A 15,695-nucleotide genomic window follows, 5' to 3' on the forward strand; every position below is an offset into this window, starting at 1 on the left:
ATATTAAAACTATTAAGAGTATAGACTTGTGAAATGTACTCAATATAAATCCAGTGATGGAATTCAGAGGAGAATCAAGTGGCTGATATAAGGTATAAAATTAAAGTTGAGTTTGTAACCATTTCCCCCAAGTCTTTGTCTGGCACTTGGAATCACAGTGAAAACCCTTGGTGGGCCAGCAATCTGTACACCAGGGAATGATAAACTCTTCAGGCAGGTCAGAAGTTAGGCGCGTGTGGATTCAAATTTTTGCTCCAATGGCTATAGCTATGCAACTCGGAAGCAGTCATTTAGTATCTCCACACTACTTTTCTTCACCTGCAAAATGGGATAATTGTATCTGCTTGACAGAGTTTCTAGAAGGATTAAAAAGGATTATTATGGGCAGAGTGCTTATTTACAGTGCCTGGCACATAGTAGGTGTTCAATAAACAACAACTGATAATAAGAATAATTTGATTAGGTTTTTGGACCCGAAGAGACCTCCCTATGCTGTTCTACACTGAGGAAAAGAGGCAGTTTCCCCATACATGTCAGCTGGTTCCTTGAGATCCCAACTCAGGTTCCTCAGGACATTTCACTCACATTCTGTAGCATCCTCTGACTTCATGTTAAAGTTACTGCAAAAGGCTGCTTTTCTAACCGCACCCAGAGCCGCCAGGCTATTTCTGAGAGCAGGCAGCAGGAATGGCGATGTGATATCCTGCTGTGTCTAGGCCTTGTTCAAGCACAAAACAGACTTTGAACTTTAAACATTTCAAGCAAGTGTCAATTTTTTGTTTTCTTTCAAGGCACACTGTGCATATGCCACTTTGTCTAAACAGGTGGGGAAAACACCAAAACAAACAACAGAGCGCTTGGCAAGCGGCAGCGATCAGGATAAAGATAGACTGTGTGCCTATTCCTACCTCTGCTGAGGGGAGGAAGAGGAGGAGAAAGATGGGGAAGAAGGAGAACGGAGCTCGGGTCTTAGGGAACGTGGCAAACCCCCGCCGCTCGCTTCTCCTGCCGTTTGCTTCTACTCAGCCCTGACCTCATCTCGGGAGCACCCGTCTCCAGACTAAAGCGGGACTGATTGAAGCTGTGGTCCATGTGAGCTCTGCAAACTCACATTAACTCCAAATGGAAGTAAAGGACATGATACAAATCTCAGCACCAAGGACCATGCTAGCATTGAGATGGGGTTCATCCTTCAGACAAAAGTACCCGTAACCATGACAATCTCCATTAGGGATTTGCTATTACTAACTTTTCCTCCTGACTTGATTCCTCAAAGAGATACTTAAAACACGCACAAGTGATTTAGGTGGTGTAGACCTGCTGGGTACGTGCTGGCCTGGATTTTAACATATAAACAATTCCTTCTAAGATCTACTTTCAGGATGTGGTGGACTCAAGCTTGGGCAGCGATGGGCAGTGTTAGCCCTGGCATCTCAGCTCAGTGCCAGGGAGGAGGTGTTTTAGTGTTGGGTGGGCAGGTGCTCAGGCTGAGAAATTCTGGAAGGGGGAGAACACTTTGGAACGTGCCTATCGTCCTTCACTGTCTTTAGAAGATGTTCTCTTGCATCTCTGAAGTCTTCCTTCACCCCCTTATCTTCCAGAAGAGTAGGGATTTTGAAAATCACGGATGCAGGTCTCCCAGTAAACCTGGAGTCAGCTGTGAGTCTGCACACAGCATGAAAACCAATCTGTATTAGCTCCGACCAGTGGATGAACACAATCTCACAGTTAGTGACCTTTGGCTTGATTTTGACGAGGTCATGCTCCTACTCATGACCTGTAATTTGTTCTCCTCTTGGGCTCTTTAAGCAACTTCAGAGAAGCTCATCGGGTAAAGGGAAGGACATGGAGGCAGAAGGAAAATAAATCCGTTGTCCAAATTCTGATCAAATTCCCTACAAGCCACCCATGCCTCCCCTGAGCCTCAGGAACATCACCTCTGAAGACCCAGTTCTCCACCTGGAACGACCACTTCTTTTGTCCTTCTCTTCCTGTAAGCTCCTTGAAGGCGGGGTCTCTGAGGGACTCTAACCTGTGACTTGGGCAGTCCAGCACCTACAGACCTTTCAGGTGGGACAGCTGAGTCCATCTGCCAGAGTATCTCTGGTACATCAAAAATGCTTCTATGCTCTGCTATAGAAGTCAAGAGTAGGGAAAAGCTGTGTATCCTTCTTTCTAAGCTAGGAACTCAAGACATCTATGGATTTGGGCTAGAAAAAACAAACGTACTAACAGCCTGCCATGGAGGCAACACCAAATCCTGGTGGAGAGAGAATCAGGCTAGTATTCAACGTGGAGGGGAAGATTGTTTACACTTAATCCTACATTAAGCAAAGGGCACAGAGCAGAGGGCCACACAGACAATAGAAATGGCTGTCACATGGCTTCGCAGGCGAATTCTATCAAACATTTAGAGAAGAGCTAACACCGATCCTTCCCAAACTCTTGCAAAAGATTGCAGAGGGAGAAACATTCCCAAATTCATTCTGCGAAGCCACCATCACCCTGATACCAAAACCAGAAAAAGATAACACAAAAAAAGAAAATTATAGACCAACAGCACTGATGAACAGAGATGCAAAAATCCTGAACAAAATACTAGCAAACAGAATCCTACAGAACATTAAAAGGATCGTACACCATGATCAAGTGGGATTTATCCCAGGGATGCAAAGATTCTTCAATATATGCAAATCATTCAATGTGATACACCACATTAACAAATTAAGGAATAAAAACCATATGATCATCTCAACAGATGCAGAAAAAGCTTCTGACAAAATTCATATGATTTTGATTTTGATTCATATGATAAAAACTCTCCAGAAAATGGGCATAGAGGGAACCTACCTCAACATAATAAAGGCCATATATGACAAACCCACAGCAAGCATCATACTCAAAGGTGAAAAACTGAAAGTATTTCCACTAGGGTCAGGAACAAGACAAGGAGGTCCACTCTTACCACTCTTATTCAACATAGTTTTGGAAGTCCTAGCCACGGCAATCAGAGAAGAAAAAGAAATAAAAGGAACAAATTGGAAAAGAAGTAAAACTGTCACTGTTTGCTGATGACATGATACTATACACAGAAAATCCTAAAGATGTCACCTGAAAACTACTAGAACTAATCAATGAATGTGGTAAGATTGCAGGATACAAAATTAATGCACAGAAATCTCTGGCATTCCTATACACCAACAATGAAAAATTAGAAAGAGAAATTAAGGAAACACTCCTATTTACCACTGCAACAAAGAGAATAATATACCTAGGAATAAACCTGCCTAAGGAGGTGAAAGACTTGTACTCAGAAAACCATAAAACACTGATGAAAGAGATCAAAGATGACATAAACAAATGGAGAAATATACCATGTTCTTGGATTGGAAGAATCAATATTGTAAAAATGACTATTCCACCCAAAGCAATCCACAGATTCAATGCAATCCCTATCAAACTACCAATGGCATTCTTCACAGAATTAGAACTAAAGATCTTACAATTTGTACAGAAACACAAAAGACCCAGAATAGCCAAAGCAATCTTGAGAAAGAAAAATGGAATTGGAGGAATCAGGCTCCCCAACTCCAAACTATACCACAAAGCTACAGTAATCAAGACAGTATGGTACTGGCACAAAAACAGAAATATAGCTCAACAGAACAAGATAGAAAGCCCAGAGATAAACCCACACACATATGGTCAACTTATTTTTGATAAAGGAGGCAAGAATATACAATGGAGAAAAGACAGCCTCTTTAATAAGTGGTTCTGGGGAAACTGGACAGCTACATGTAAAAGAATGAAATTAGAACACTCCCTAACACCATACACAAAAGTAAACTCAAAATGGATTAAAGACTCAAATGTAAGACCAGACACTGATAAAACTTTTAGAGGAAAACATAGGAAAAACACTCTTTGACATAAACCACAGCAAGATCTTTTTGGACCCACCTCCTAGAGTAACAGAAATAAAAACAAAAATAAACAAATGGGACTTAATTAAACTTAAAAGCTTTTGCATAGCAAAGGAAACCATAAACAAGACAAAAAGACAATCCTCAGAATGGGAGAAAATATTTGCAAATGAAACAACAGACGAAGGATTAATCTCCAAAATATACAAACTGCTCATGGAGCTCAATATCAAAAAAACAAACAATCCAGTTAAAAAATGGGTGGAAGATCTAAATAGACATTTCACCAAGGAAGACATACAGATGGCCAAGAGGCACATGAAAAGGTGCTCCACATCACTAATTATTAGAGAAATGCAAATCAAAACTACAGTGAGGTATCACCTCACGCCAGTCTGAATGGCCATTATCGAAAAAGCTAGAAACAATATATGCTGGAAAGGGTGTGGTGAAAAGGGAACCCTCCTGCACCATTGGTGGGAATGTAAATTGATACAACCACTCTGGAAAACAGTATGGAGGTTCCTTAAAAAACTAAAAATAGAACTACCATATGACCCAGCAATCCCACTACTGGGCATATACCCTGAGAAAACCATAATTCAAAAAGAGACATGCACCACCATGTTTATTGCAGCACTATTTACAATAGCCAGGACATGGAACCAACCTAAATGTCCATCGACAGATGAATGGATAAAGAAGATGTGGCACATATATAAAATGGAATACTACTCAGCCATAAAAAGAAAAGAAATTGAGTTATTCGTAGTGAGGTGGATGGACCTAGAGTCTGTCATACAGAGTGAAGTAAGTCAGAAAGAGAAAAGCAAATACTGTATGCTAACACCTATATAGGGAATCTAAAAAAAAAAAGGTTCTGATGAACTTAGCTGCAGGGCAGGAATAAAGAGGTAGACATAGAGAATGGACGTGATGACATGGGGTGGGAGGGCGAAGCTGGGGCGAAGTGAGAGTAGCATTGACATATACACACGACCGAATGTAAAACAGTTGGCTGGTGGGAAGCAGCAGCAAAGCACAGGGAGATCGGCTCGGAGCTTTGCAATGACCTAGAGGGGTGGGATAGGGAGGGTGGGAGGGAAGCTTGAGAGGGAGGGGATATGGGGATATATGTATGCATATAGCTGATTCGCTTTGTTGTGCAACAGAAACTAACACGGTATTGTGAAGCAATTATACTCCAGTAAAGATCTATTAAAAAAAAAAAAAGAAATGGCTGTCACTGGGCACTGTTTGATCAGAGCCTATTTTTCAGGGTTAATTACTTTGGCTTTTTCTCTCTCTTTTTCTTTTTTTTGTTACAATAATTACCTTTTGTGGTTTCAGGAATTTATGAGGTTCTCTTTTATATTCAGAAAATAGGATCCAACCAGGATAGAATTCTGCAAACTGTTACAGTTGTGTGCAAATGCGGGCCTGGAAGAAGGATTCTGTACCAGGTGACAGTGTAGGGTGCCACAGTGATCCTATTTTAACAACCACGATGTCAAACAAGACAATTTTCGTGGGACAAAGGTTCCTAAAACCGCCAGCATCACAAACTCTTCCTAAAAGCCGACTGGTGCACTTTCTGTCTCTTCCACCCTTATCATCAGTGGTGGGGCTTTGCAGTTAGGGCTTGGTTGGCAGTTTGGAGGCTGAGATGTGCAGGGGGTTCCTGCCGCCCGGGTCAGGCGTATCAGCTCCACAGAGCAACCCCGGCTCACAGAATGCTCCCAGCAGGAGCATCAAATACACACGGCGAGTCCGCTGTTTGAATTTTCGAAATGTGACCATTTAACTGTCACTTTTCTGACCAGAAATGTGTTTTAAGAAGAGAAGAACATATATCGATACGGGAAATACCTTCAAATTTTAGTCCTCCTTGTCTGATTCATTGTTTGGCTCCAGCAATTAACAGAACGTGGAGAATATAAAGGTAAAGGCAGAATTCTGAGGAACAGAAAGTGTCTGCCTTGCACACGGAAAGCCTCACTCTACAACCATTTACTCAAGCAATTTAAGCAGACTTAACCATTATAATATCGGCACTTTTATTCTTGTAGGACAGCCTAGACAAAGAATAAAGCACCAGGAAGGAAGATAGTTCAGTATTTCTCCAACAAGCTGTATATCAGAATATCCCTTTAAAAAGAAGAAATGTATTCAGGTTTTTAAAAATGAATTTAAAAATAACCGGAGTTCCCTTTTAAAGGACCCTGCCTCATTCATTTGTGTACATAATTTCTGCCTGTGATTTTGAAGAGCTCGGCATTTTCTTTATATTTTTGAGGCAACGTGTTTCTCTTTGTTTAAGAACCTCATTTGTTTAAAAATTGTTTTTGAGTGGTTTTTGGCCACCAACTCTTCCTGGGGTTTACTTGGCTGAGATCTGTCCAGAAGCTAATTCTGATTCTTCTGTCAAAGGCTCGACGCACTGTGCGCCCTGCTCTCCTGAAGGCCTGGCACACGGCACAGGTGGCAGCTGACCACGCCGGGGACGGGCTGAGCTTAAAGGGAAAAGAGAGCTAGAGCCTGTGCTCGCCGAGTTTCGGGTTAGAGTTTAACCTGGGCGATCTTCCACTGAAAGCAAGGGTAACATCTCTGCTCCAAATAAGCCTGGGCACTCTCCTCCAGCTGGCTTCAGCTGTCTAGGTAGGAAAATAACTTCTTTTAACAGCCCTTAGCTTGGACAGGAGTCACAGGTCCCTGCTGACTGCAGGAAGCTCACGCTCCCTCCGAGGGTCCCTGTTACTTTGGAGCATCACAACCCCCTCCTCAAAAGGCAAGACATGAAGGATCTTTTTGCTTTTTGTTTTCCTCAAGGCATCATAAACACAGATGTCTACTTCTCTGCGTTAGTCGGCGAGGAGAGGTTATTAGAGAAATGTGATTAATTTCGTGAGCTCCAGAAAGCTGGGGTCTCCATAAACTTCACAGAATTTGATTTTGGATTTGAATTTGGGCCCTGAGTTCTCAAGACGCCCCCGGGGCCCTGTCTTGTCGATTTAACAGATCCAGGTTTTAGGATGTGTCCTTCGTGAAAACTACAGCAGGTCAGACCACCTTACGCTATACGACAGTCACATGTACAATAGTGAAATTTCATGAATTTTGCCAGTGTTTTACGGGGGGCTGTGTAATGGAACACGTCCTACCATCTTTGATTCGAAGGCAGTGAAAAGCTTCCGTCGTTCAGCGTGATCCTAGTGGCAATCTCTTTCCTCGTGTGCCAGAGTCCCCAACACAAAAAGAGGTTTGGAATCTGTCGAGCTGCCCCCAACCGGCTTCATACCGCACCCCTGCCCCAGCTCTGGGGCACAACCTGCAAAGCGCCACTGTCTCCCTCCAAGGTCCTTCCCCCCACCACACTCATCCCTGCCCAGGTTCTCTCCCCGAGACAAGGGGGGCCGTGCTGCAGGGGCGGGGGAGAGTGTGGCCGGTTCACGCAGGCAGTGGATTCTCGCTGTGAGCCGCTGCCCCCCTCCGGGCTCTTGGCCGGCCTACCTTGGCAGGCAGACTCTGCGGTTTGTTGGAGAGGATGTCTGCAGCTTCCCTGCAGCGGGTGGAGAGGTTCAGGATGGCAGCAGCTGCCGCTACGTGGGTGTCTTCGCCGCGCTGACCGTGGCTGTGAGAGCTGGCACGGCCGGGGCTCGGTGTGTGAGCGCCCGCACTCAGCAGCCGGTTAGGAAATTTCCCTGGATTGGAAAAATGCTTCGCTGTTGAAGAGAGATTTGATTAGCAATTGCTCGTACGTGGATTTAGTCATTAGATAGATTTGTTTTAAAGATAGAACTTCCTTGCATGAAAATACGTGAAGAATAAATTAAAACATGTTCCGTTCTCCCTGCGTACGTTAAATGAAGGTTATTCAGAACGGTTTTCACAGATCAAATGACGTGATTGCGGGGGAAGAATGCCTATTCTCTGAATATTTTTTTGCATTTCCACGTCTTATGACAAAAACTCCAGAGCTCATGTTAGCGGGCAGGTGCCATGGCAGCGTGGGTAGCTGCAAAACCCATCAGGGACTAGACAGGCATAAGGCCGGTACAACCACAAACGGCGTACGTGTGCGGCCCAGTAACCCCAGGGGAGAGAAACGGACTTTTCGTATTTGTTTTCATAATAGCAGTTTTTACTTAGCCATGGAATTGCATTGTTTTGCTATTGGATGTGGAGGTTTGTTTCGTGCTTAAAACAGCATGAGTTTTTCTTCCTCCAACTCAGGGGGACGGAGTTGGTGGCGGAGGCTTTCCTGAGCTGGCATCTTCATGCTCGGTTCGGGGCAGTGAGTGAGAGATGCACAGAGCTTCCAGGGGAACGGCAAGGCACTGCGGCGGAAAGGTAGCATTCTCAGTGCTACCGAGAATGAGCGCTGCTTTATGTTCTGTTGCGGGTACCAAGGCGTTACTGAGAGAATTAACGGGTTTCTCTCCACTCTGGGTATTTGTAAACCACTCAGGGACCAGGAAACACAGCCAGCATTTAATGTGGGCTAATATAAAGGCAGTTATAGCTGTTTCACCGTAAGTCGTGTTTACTTTAAATATCTGATCATTATTTTTCACGAAATAATTTAAAACATTACCAAATGTTATTCCTGTAGTTATAAAAATATGAAAATGTCACTGAATGTGCTACATTTTTAAACCAAAATCCATACTACATGAGCATACAGAACACTCATTAATTAGTTTCACCTGAATTCAACATATCTGTATGTGTGTATATATCCTAGAACTATATCTATATCTAAATTTATACAGATAGATACAAAACATTGTGTGTATAACTTTCTTTCCTGAATCTAACAGGCTGTCAGTGGTTACTTATGTTGGCTGTACCCTATTTTTAGTAAGAACAGGTAAACTATCTTCTGGAGTTTAATGTACTTCTTGTTGGTGGACAAACTCCTTTCAAGTCTGTTTATACACTGTTAGGTTTTATACGACATTCACGTTCTTTACGGAAGGTGACCATGGCACAGAAGGGAGAAGGAAGCATCCTGTGCCCCTAAGAGTACTACGTCTGGGTTAACTACGCGTGAGATCAAAGGGATTCCAGGGATTTGCACAACGTTGTAAAAAATTCCCGGTCTATGGAGGACTCCAACTGGGGGATTATTTTGCTTGGCAGAAATCATTCCTGGGTTTATTCCCAACATTTACTTTCTAACCTTTTCATTAAAATATTCAAGGACTCTAAACAACTTGAAGAAACTGTTAGTAAAAACACCAAGTTTTATGTGTTACAGTGTCTCTGTGTTAGCACCAGAGAACTGACCCATTTTAAATGTTTCTGCACTAATTCTTAAATCTGTGGATGAACATCTCCAAAGCCACGCGTGTTTTTTTTTCCCTAGTAAAACCTTGATTTCTGAATTGAGTTCCTTCTTAGACTTTTCACTTTTTCTCCCACCTTCAGTGTGAACACTTTTGCTGATGTAAGTAGTATTTCCATATTTTTACCTGTATTTCTTCAGAATTACTGTATTTAGATTAAAAATGGCACCAAATTTGTAGAATAATGAATCCACTATTGACCATACTCAGTGTCACTTCATGCAAGACCAGCAGTACTGATTACCTTACTATTGTTATCCTTATTTTATTTCACCGTACAATACATTTTCTCTCCTCCCAGCAGTAAATAGTATATTACATATTTGAATACATGCCCCTCACCCAACATGCACATACACAAGATGCATTGTTTTTGGAGTAAGTGTTAGAATTTGAAGCTTACATTCAGGAAACGGTGGTGTTTTTCGGCCTTGACCTGTTTGTACGAGGGGATGTTTACCAAAGACCTGGGCATCAAAACTGGCATAATCGAAAGGTACTTTTCCAAATTTCTCTTGCTCTTTTGACACCGTAGCTCTGGGAGAGAGGATGGCTTGGGATCGGAAATTGAATTCGATTTGCTTCACCAAGCTTGTCCTGAAGAGAGAGGGGCAGAGCTCAAAAGAAATAGGACGACACCGTTGGTGAGCATCCCAGCATCAGAAGTTAAAGCAGCTCAGGTGTGCCACACCTGGAGTTTCCCACTGAGCCCCGCACCAGGGAATAGAGCTGTGGTCACACAGGATGGGGTGGAGTGAGGGACAAGGGGGCACTTCGGGCGCTGGGTGGCCTCAGGGAGGCTGCACGCTGTGTGTCCGAGTCTCCCATCAGTAAGAGAGAAAGTGCCATGGAACTGTCATCAGGGCACTGATAAGGTGTGTACTTCCTGCTGCTCAGGACTGTTCATCAGAGTAGCAGTGAAAAGTCACGACTGGAACTAGTGAGGAAATGTCATTATACTCTGATGACAATATAATGTCATTATATTCTGTTCAGCACAGCTGGCAGGGCCCTGACGCCTAACAGGGGCAGTGTCGGCACCGGAAACTGGATTCCTGAACTGTGAATTTCTTCTTGGGCTTCTCGTCTTTTTCCCCACCTTCGGACTGAATGCTTTTGCTGCTTTAAGTAATATTTTAAATAGTATTTCAAAATTTTATCTATTAAATTGCCACTGTTTCAATATGAATAAAAATTACTGTATTATAACAGCTATCACATTTTTCAATAGAATTATCTTAATCCAAGCTAAATGTGACTTAAACATTCCTTTAGAATTACTGTGTGGATTAAACAAGGGTATCATATTTGTATAGCACCAATGCCGGCCAAGGAAAACACAAATGCTGTCGTGCTGTGGTCTATTGCTAAAGGACACAAATAAATAGACTTTCAGAATTTAGCAATATCAAAAATACATATTTTTATTTTGTTTTTCACCAGAACATACCTTACTCATCAGAAGGTCAACGTTTTGATGATGTTTCTTGGATTAGGTAAAAAACTTTTTAGCTGCTACATCAAAATATCTGAGTGATTAGTTGAATTTGTTATTGTATATATAACTTGCTTTATACCCCTAATATTGCAACAGTGTTCTAGTCTAAAATAATCCTTCTAAGAAATGAGCACAATGAAACTTAATGCTGTTTCTATGTTTGATAACTAACCTACTTAGGGAGAAACCAGAGAATACGGTACTGTAATCCTAACCAAGAACCTTGTTATAAGATTTTTAACCCGTGATTCAGTAATTCATGATATTTGCCTGATTTATATTCCTCACTCATGTGATTTTGACTCTCGGCAAAGTCATGACAATTTGAGTCTTTTAATTAAACCTACAGAAGCAAATATTAAGGGACACCATATCTTGACAATGTTCCTAATAACTGTTTTTCATTCCAGTGTCTCGGTAACGACAATGAGGACCTGGTCATCTGTTGTAATCCCCAAATCACTTTTCTTATGTATATGATTTTCTATCAATAAGGGTATCACCTCATACTGTGTCCTCAACCATAGTTTCTTATTTCGGTGTAAGTAAGGTCCTCCAAACTACTAGAGACTCTGAAGGACCTAGGACCGACAGGAGGTATTTCCATAGTTATCAATTTGGAACGAATTTTTGTTTCAAAGAGACTGTGCGCATATCTGGAAGAGTGGGACGACCATATAGCATCACATATTTTGAGTGATGAGGGATTATGGGTGGAAAGGTTACGTCAACCATAAGGGGGCCCCTACCTGACTAGGGGGCGGGCTTGTGCTTAGCGACACAGAATTTGATTAATCTGTTATCGTAGACTTTACATTTTTTAGATTCACCCATATTGTGTGACCTCTGCATGCAGATTAATTTCAAGTTAAACTTCTGGAGGGTCTAGCAGTTCATTTCAGTGACAGCACGATTAGCTGGTCCAGCCTCTCAAGTGGACACTGGTGGCTGTGCATTGGAACGAAGGTGGCCCACGGTGAGCTGGCACCTGGGAGGAGAGGGACCCTCTGTGTAGGTGCTCGGCACGCAGGGAGTAACGGGAACCCCAGGGGAGCATCCTACCTGTGACCCTGCTCAGGGCACTGCCCGGTTTTGGCAGAATCCAGCTGACTTTTGTCCTGCGACATTGCCAATTTTTCAGCTGCAGCAATTGGACAACCAGAAAGACTGTTTAAAAAAAAAAGTAGGCGGATCTGAGTTAAAAAGATAATGTAATTTGCTCTGGCACCTACCTCACAGCATCCTTGGCAAGCACCAAATGTTAAGTTGTATTAATAGTTCACTTAGCACCATTCTCAGCCTAAAAGATCCCAAAGGGTTTTGCAAACTACTGTGTCAACGTTTGTCCCCAAACCTCATCTCAGAGGTGATGAAAAAACAGAGTCATTTTTAAGATCAAAATATTATGTAAGGGAGGAATAACTAAATCATTGAAACCTCACGATATTTTAAGTAGAATGCGCTCATCCAACTGCAATTGTCCAACTATGGATGTCAGCACGATAATTCTATGACAGCTTAGGGTCTTCTGCAAAATGTTAGGGACTTAATTTTATATCTCAGTTTAAATGGAGAGCACAGAATGTAAGTTTCCTGGCAATAGGCTTATAAGTCAACTAGTATCTCATGACCACATAATCTATACATGAAACACATATACGATAAGCATTTTCACCAAAAGTATTTATATATATGCAATATATTTGTATATAAATGCACATATGTGGTTTTAAGTTAGCTGCGATCTCAGTGAAATAAATCTCAATGAAATGAAATGACGTTTCCCTTCAGTAATCTGAAGCTCTTGGGTACTGTTTTAATGTGCCTTGGATGGGATTCAAGATAACCCCTAAGCCACTCTTTCCAGGGTCCAACAGCTCTGGGGTGGGGGAGGTTCAGAGCAGAGACCAGGCTCTCTGTGTATCGCTATGTAAGTATCTACCCCTGGTCTTCAAATATGACATTTTTTTGTTGGCATACCTGGCTGCTCAGTGAAAATTTATAGGGGAGTAAATAACGAGGTATTCTTTATCTTTTACTCTGCACGCATTGAGAATATCTGTCACCTATGTCAGGTGCTAACATATTTGATGCTATCCAGCAATTTTGAAAACACACGGCAAGTTCCTTGTTTTCTTGGTGGAAAGTTTCTCTCGAGTCTCATCCCAATTACCTCCTGTGCGTGTTGCGGTTGCTGTTCACATGCCCTCGTCCTGTGCATCCCGGGGTGGGGCACTTGAGCACATTTTCATGCATGGCAAGAACTAAGCACGAAATAGCACATAAAAGAAGAGAGCAATTTATCATCAATACATCACACACCGACAAACTGTCTCAACTTTGCATTCAAAGGAATTCAGTTACATCGTCCACCACACTCCCTAATTCTTCGAGAGAATAAACACTTTTCAAATGCAAACCAACCAATGGGAGCCCACACCGGACCTTCTCCTCTCTCTGACTCTCACACTCCAGGACACTCTCCACCTGCCCTAACCCCCAGGGCCAGGTCCCAGACAACCACAGACAGCGCCAGAGGCCCAGAGCCCACTAGAAATTCCAGCTGGCCAATCTGAGGCCAGTTCACTCCACTCCCTCCCACGAAAGCTCAAAAAGGCTCTTGCTTACAACAACTCATCCCTCCCCGCCGCGGGTCCTGGTGCTTCCCCCGGGGGCCCTGCCTGGCCTGAGGTGCCCCTTCCTCTTGGGAGCTCTGAGTAGCAAATTAGGTTTTCAATGTCAGTATCTCCTGATCTACTGGCCTCACTGTACCCCAAGTTTTCTATTAATATGCTCTGTTTTAAACACCCAGCTAGATGGAAATTGTCTTGACACAGAGGGAGAAAACTTGGTATTTCCGTTTCTGACTCCAAACTGGAGGAGGGAGGAAGTGGGTAACTTGGTGGACTTCTTTCAGGGCCGGCGGTACTCACTCTCCAGGGGAACCCGCACTTTGTGAGGGCACCCTGAAAGGCTGCGGTGGTGAGGGTACAGCCCTGTCACGTGCCCTGTGCCGTCGCACCCGGGGATGGGGCACTTGGTCTCCCTCTTTTCAGGCCTCGGTGAATCTGCAGAGGAATTAAATTGAGAGAGACATCTGGTTATTCCTCTTCCCTCCCCTCCAGCAAAGTGGCCTTGCACACGACCTTCTCACTCTGTTCACCCTTCTGATGATAAACATTCTTCTCACATCGCCTTGAATAAGACCCTCAACTAAGACCTGCGGAAGCAGAAAGAAGGTTTTCAATTTTCCTGGTTCCTTAAGCAGAGGCTGACACAGGGCAAGGGAGTGCTGAAACACAGTGACGGTTTTAAGTTGTCATGTCACAGATCATAGTTACAGCCTCATTATGAAATGTCAGCCCTACACCAGAGGATGAATAGGCTCTGGAAAAGGAAAAGGAAAAAAAAAAGAGAAGGAAAAAAAAAAGAGAAGGAAAAAGGAAAGCATTTTTTTAAACCCAAACTGTCTCCTATTGAAGGGATCTGTAAAAGGTCAGATTCAAAAATCACACGATGAAGAAGCCACCGTATCTGAGGAGGGCCCGTCTGGGCGGTCCAGTGGGTCCTGGCAGCAGGTCCAGTGGCCCCGGAGTTCTGGGCTTGAGCAGCTGTTCCTAGACATGTGGGGAGGCTGCTCCAATAAGAGTGACATCTCGCGCCACGCCCGGCCGGGGGCAGTGCTGTGAGGGCCCAAGACGCCCAGAGCCCCGCGGTTTGAAGCTCTGGATCAACGCGCAGTAGCTGCAGAGGAGAAGCTATTGGTTTCACTCCTAGTGTGGAAGTGGAAGACAGAGGCAGTAGGAAGAGGCTTGGCCGCACACAGGGTGGGGACCGCCTTGAGGGGTCTGCCGGGCGCTGCCAGGAACATGGGCTGCGGGCGGAGGACCAGGTGCTGCGGCAGGGGAAAGGGACACCTTGCAACCCATGCTGCCGGGCTGCCCAGAGGGGGCGGCTGAACACAGCTCGGGGTCTTAGTTTTCTGGCACACACACTGCTGGCTTAGATAGAGGGTTATATAAATACATAAAATAAATGAGGACTAACGTGAATATTCTCATATTCGTGACCGAGAGGGTAGACAAGCTTAAAACAGAAATGCATTCTCAGAGCCGAAACTGCCCCCCTAACTCGTGCGTGGAGTGACAACGTCAGGCATCGGGGCCAGCCTGCCCCTCACATTCAGGGCATCTAGAGGAAGCGGGACCAGAGCGGGCAAGGCGGCCTCAGAGAGAGGACCAGCGTGGGATGGAGGCCGGCAGGCTGCAGGCTTCTCCCAACGCGAAGTATCAGGAATCACGAACACACGACGCTGAGAGGGAAAATAAATAGTCTGTACCATCCTGCCGCAGGAAGGCTGCCGGCGATGGGTACGGGGCAGGGTCCTGGCTGCGAGGACGCCGAGGGCCCGTGTGCTCCGGCTCCAAACGTGGCACGGAGAGCAGGGCAGCGCTGCCGGAGGCGACAGACGTCCCCAGGGCGGAATTCTGCGGGGGGCAGACGTGCCCCCGTGTTGCCACGCCACCCCGGCCGTCGGACTGGGCAGGTGGGTACCGCAGGTGGTACGCGGGGCAATTATCTGGGGACGTGGTTCCAGCCAAGGGGGAAGGGCCAAGGACCCTCCCCGTGAGCGCGCAGCCAGGGAGGGCGGGGTCAGCAGGGAGAGGACGCGTGTCTTGGGCGGCAAGGGAAGGACCCGAGTAGCGGGCGTGTGTGCTTCCTGAGACGGGATTTAACGCCACGAGGTGGAGACTACACTCTTTGCTGTACGAGACAAAGGTGCATACGAAGGGTTTTGACATGCTGTATGATTTTGCGGGGGTATTTTTTACTTAGTCCGAAAAGACTGCCAAATTTCCAGTCCGTTTGGGCACTCACGTGTGTAGAATATGCTAGTAAAAGTCCCCAGTGTTTCCCTTTGCGGCA

The 15,695-nt window shown here is 44.5% G+C and overlaps 1 protein-coding gene across 3 annotated transcripts in view; it reads right to left on the reverse strand.

The window, feature by feature from the left end:
* ST18 (ST18 C2H2C-type zinc finger transcription factor) overlaps positions 1-15,695 on the reverse strand; it is a gene marked incomplete at both ends in the record, with an annotated part of 90,653 nt that overhangs the window by 37,496 nt on the left and 37,462 nt on the right. For all 3 annotated transcript variants that reach the window (XM_082858523.1, XM_082858522.1, XM_082858521.1), the window contains 5 exons: positions 7,434-7,645; positions 9,675-9,868; positions 11,832-11,936; positions 12,943-13,033; positions 13,703-13,837. In XM_082858523.1, coding sequence (XP_082714649.1) covers positions 7,434-7,645; positions 9,675-9,868; positions 11,832-11,936; positions 12,943-13,033; positions 13,703-13,837 — 737 coding nt within the window. The remainder of the gene's footprint in view (positions 1-7,433; positions 7,646-9,674; positions 9,869-11,831; positions 11,937-12,942; positions 13,034-13,702; positions 13,838-15,695) is intronic.

This window comes from Leucopleurus acutus (genome assembly GCF_964270905.1).
Source record: "Leucopleurus acutus genome assembly, chromosome: 17".
Classification (NCBI taxonomy): Eukaryota; Metazoa; Chordata; class Mammalia; order Artiodactyla; family Delphinidae; genus Leucopleurus; species Leucopleurus acutus.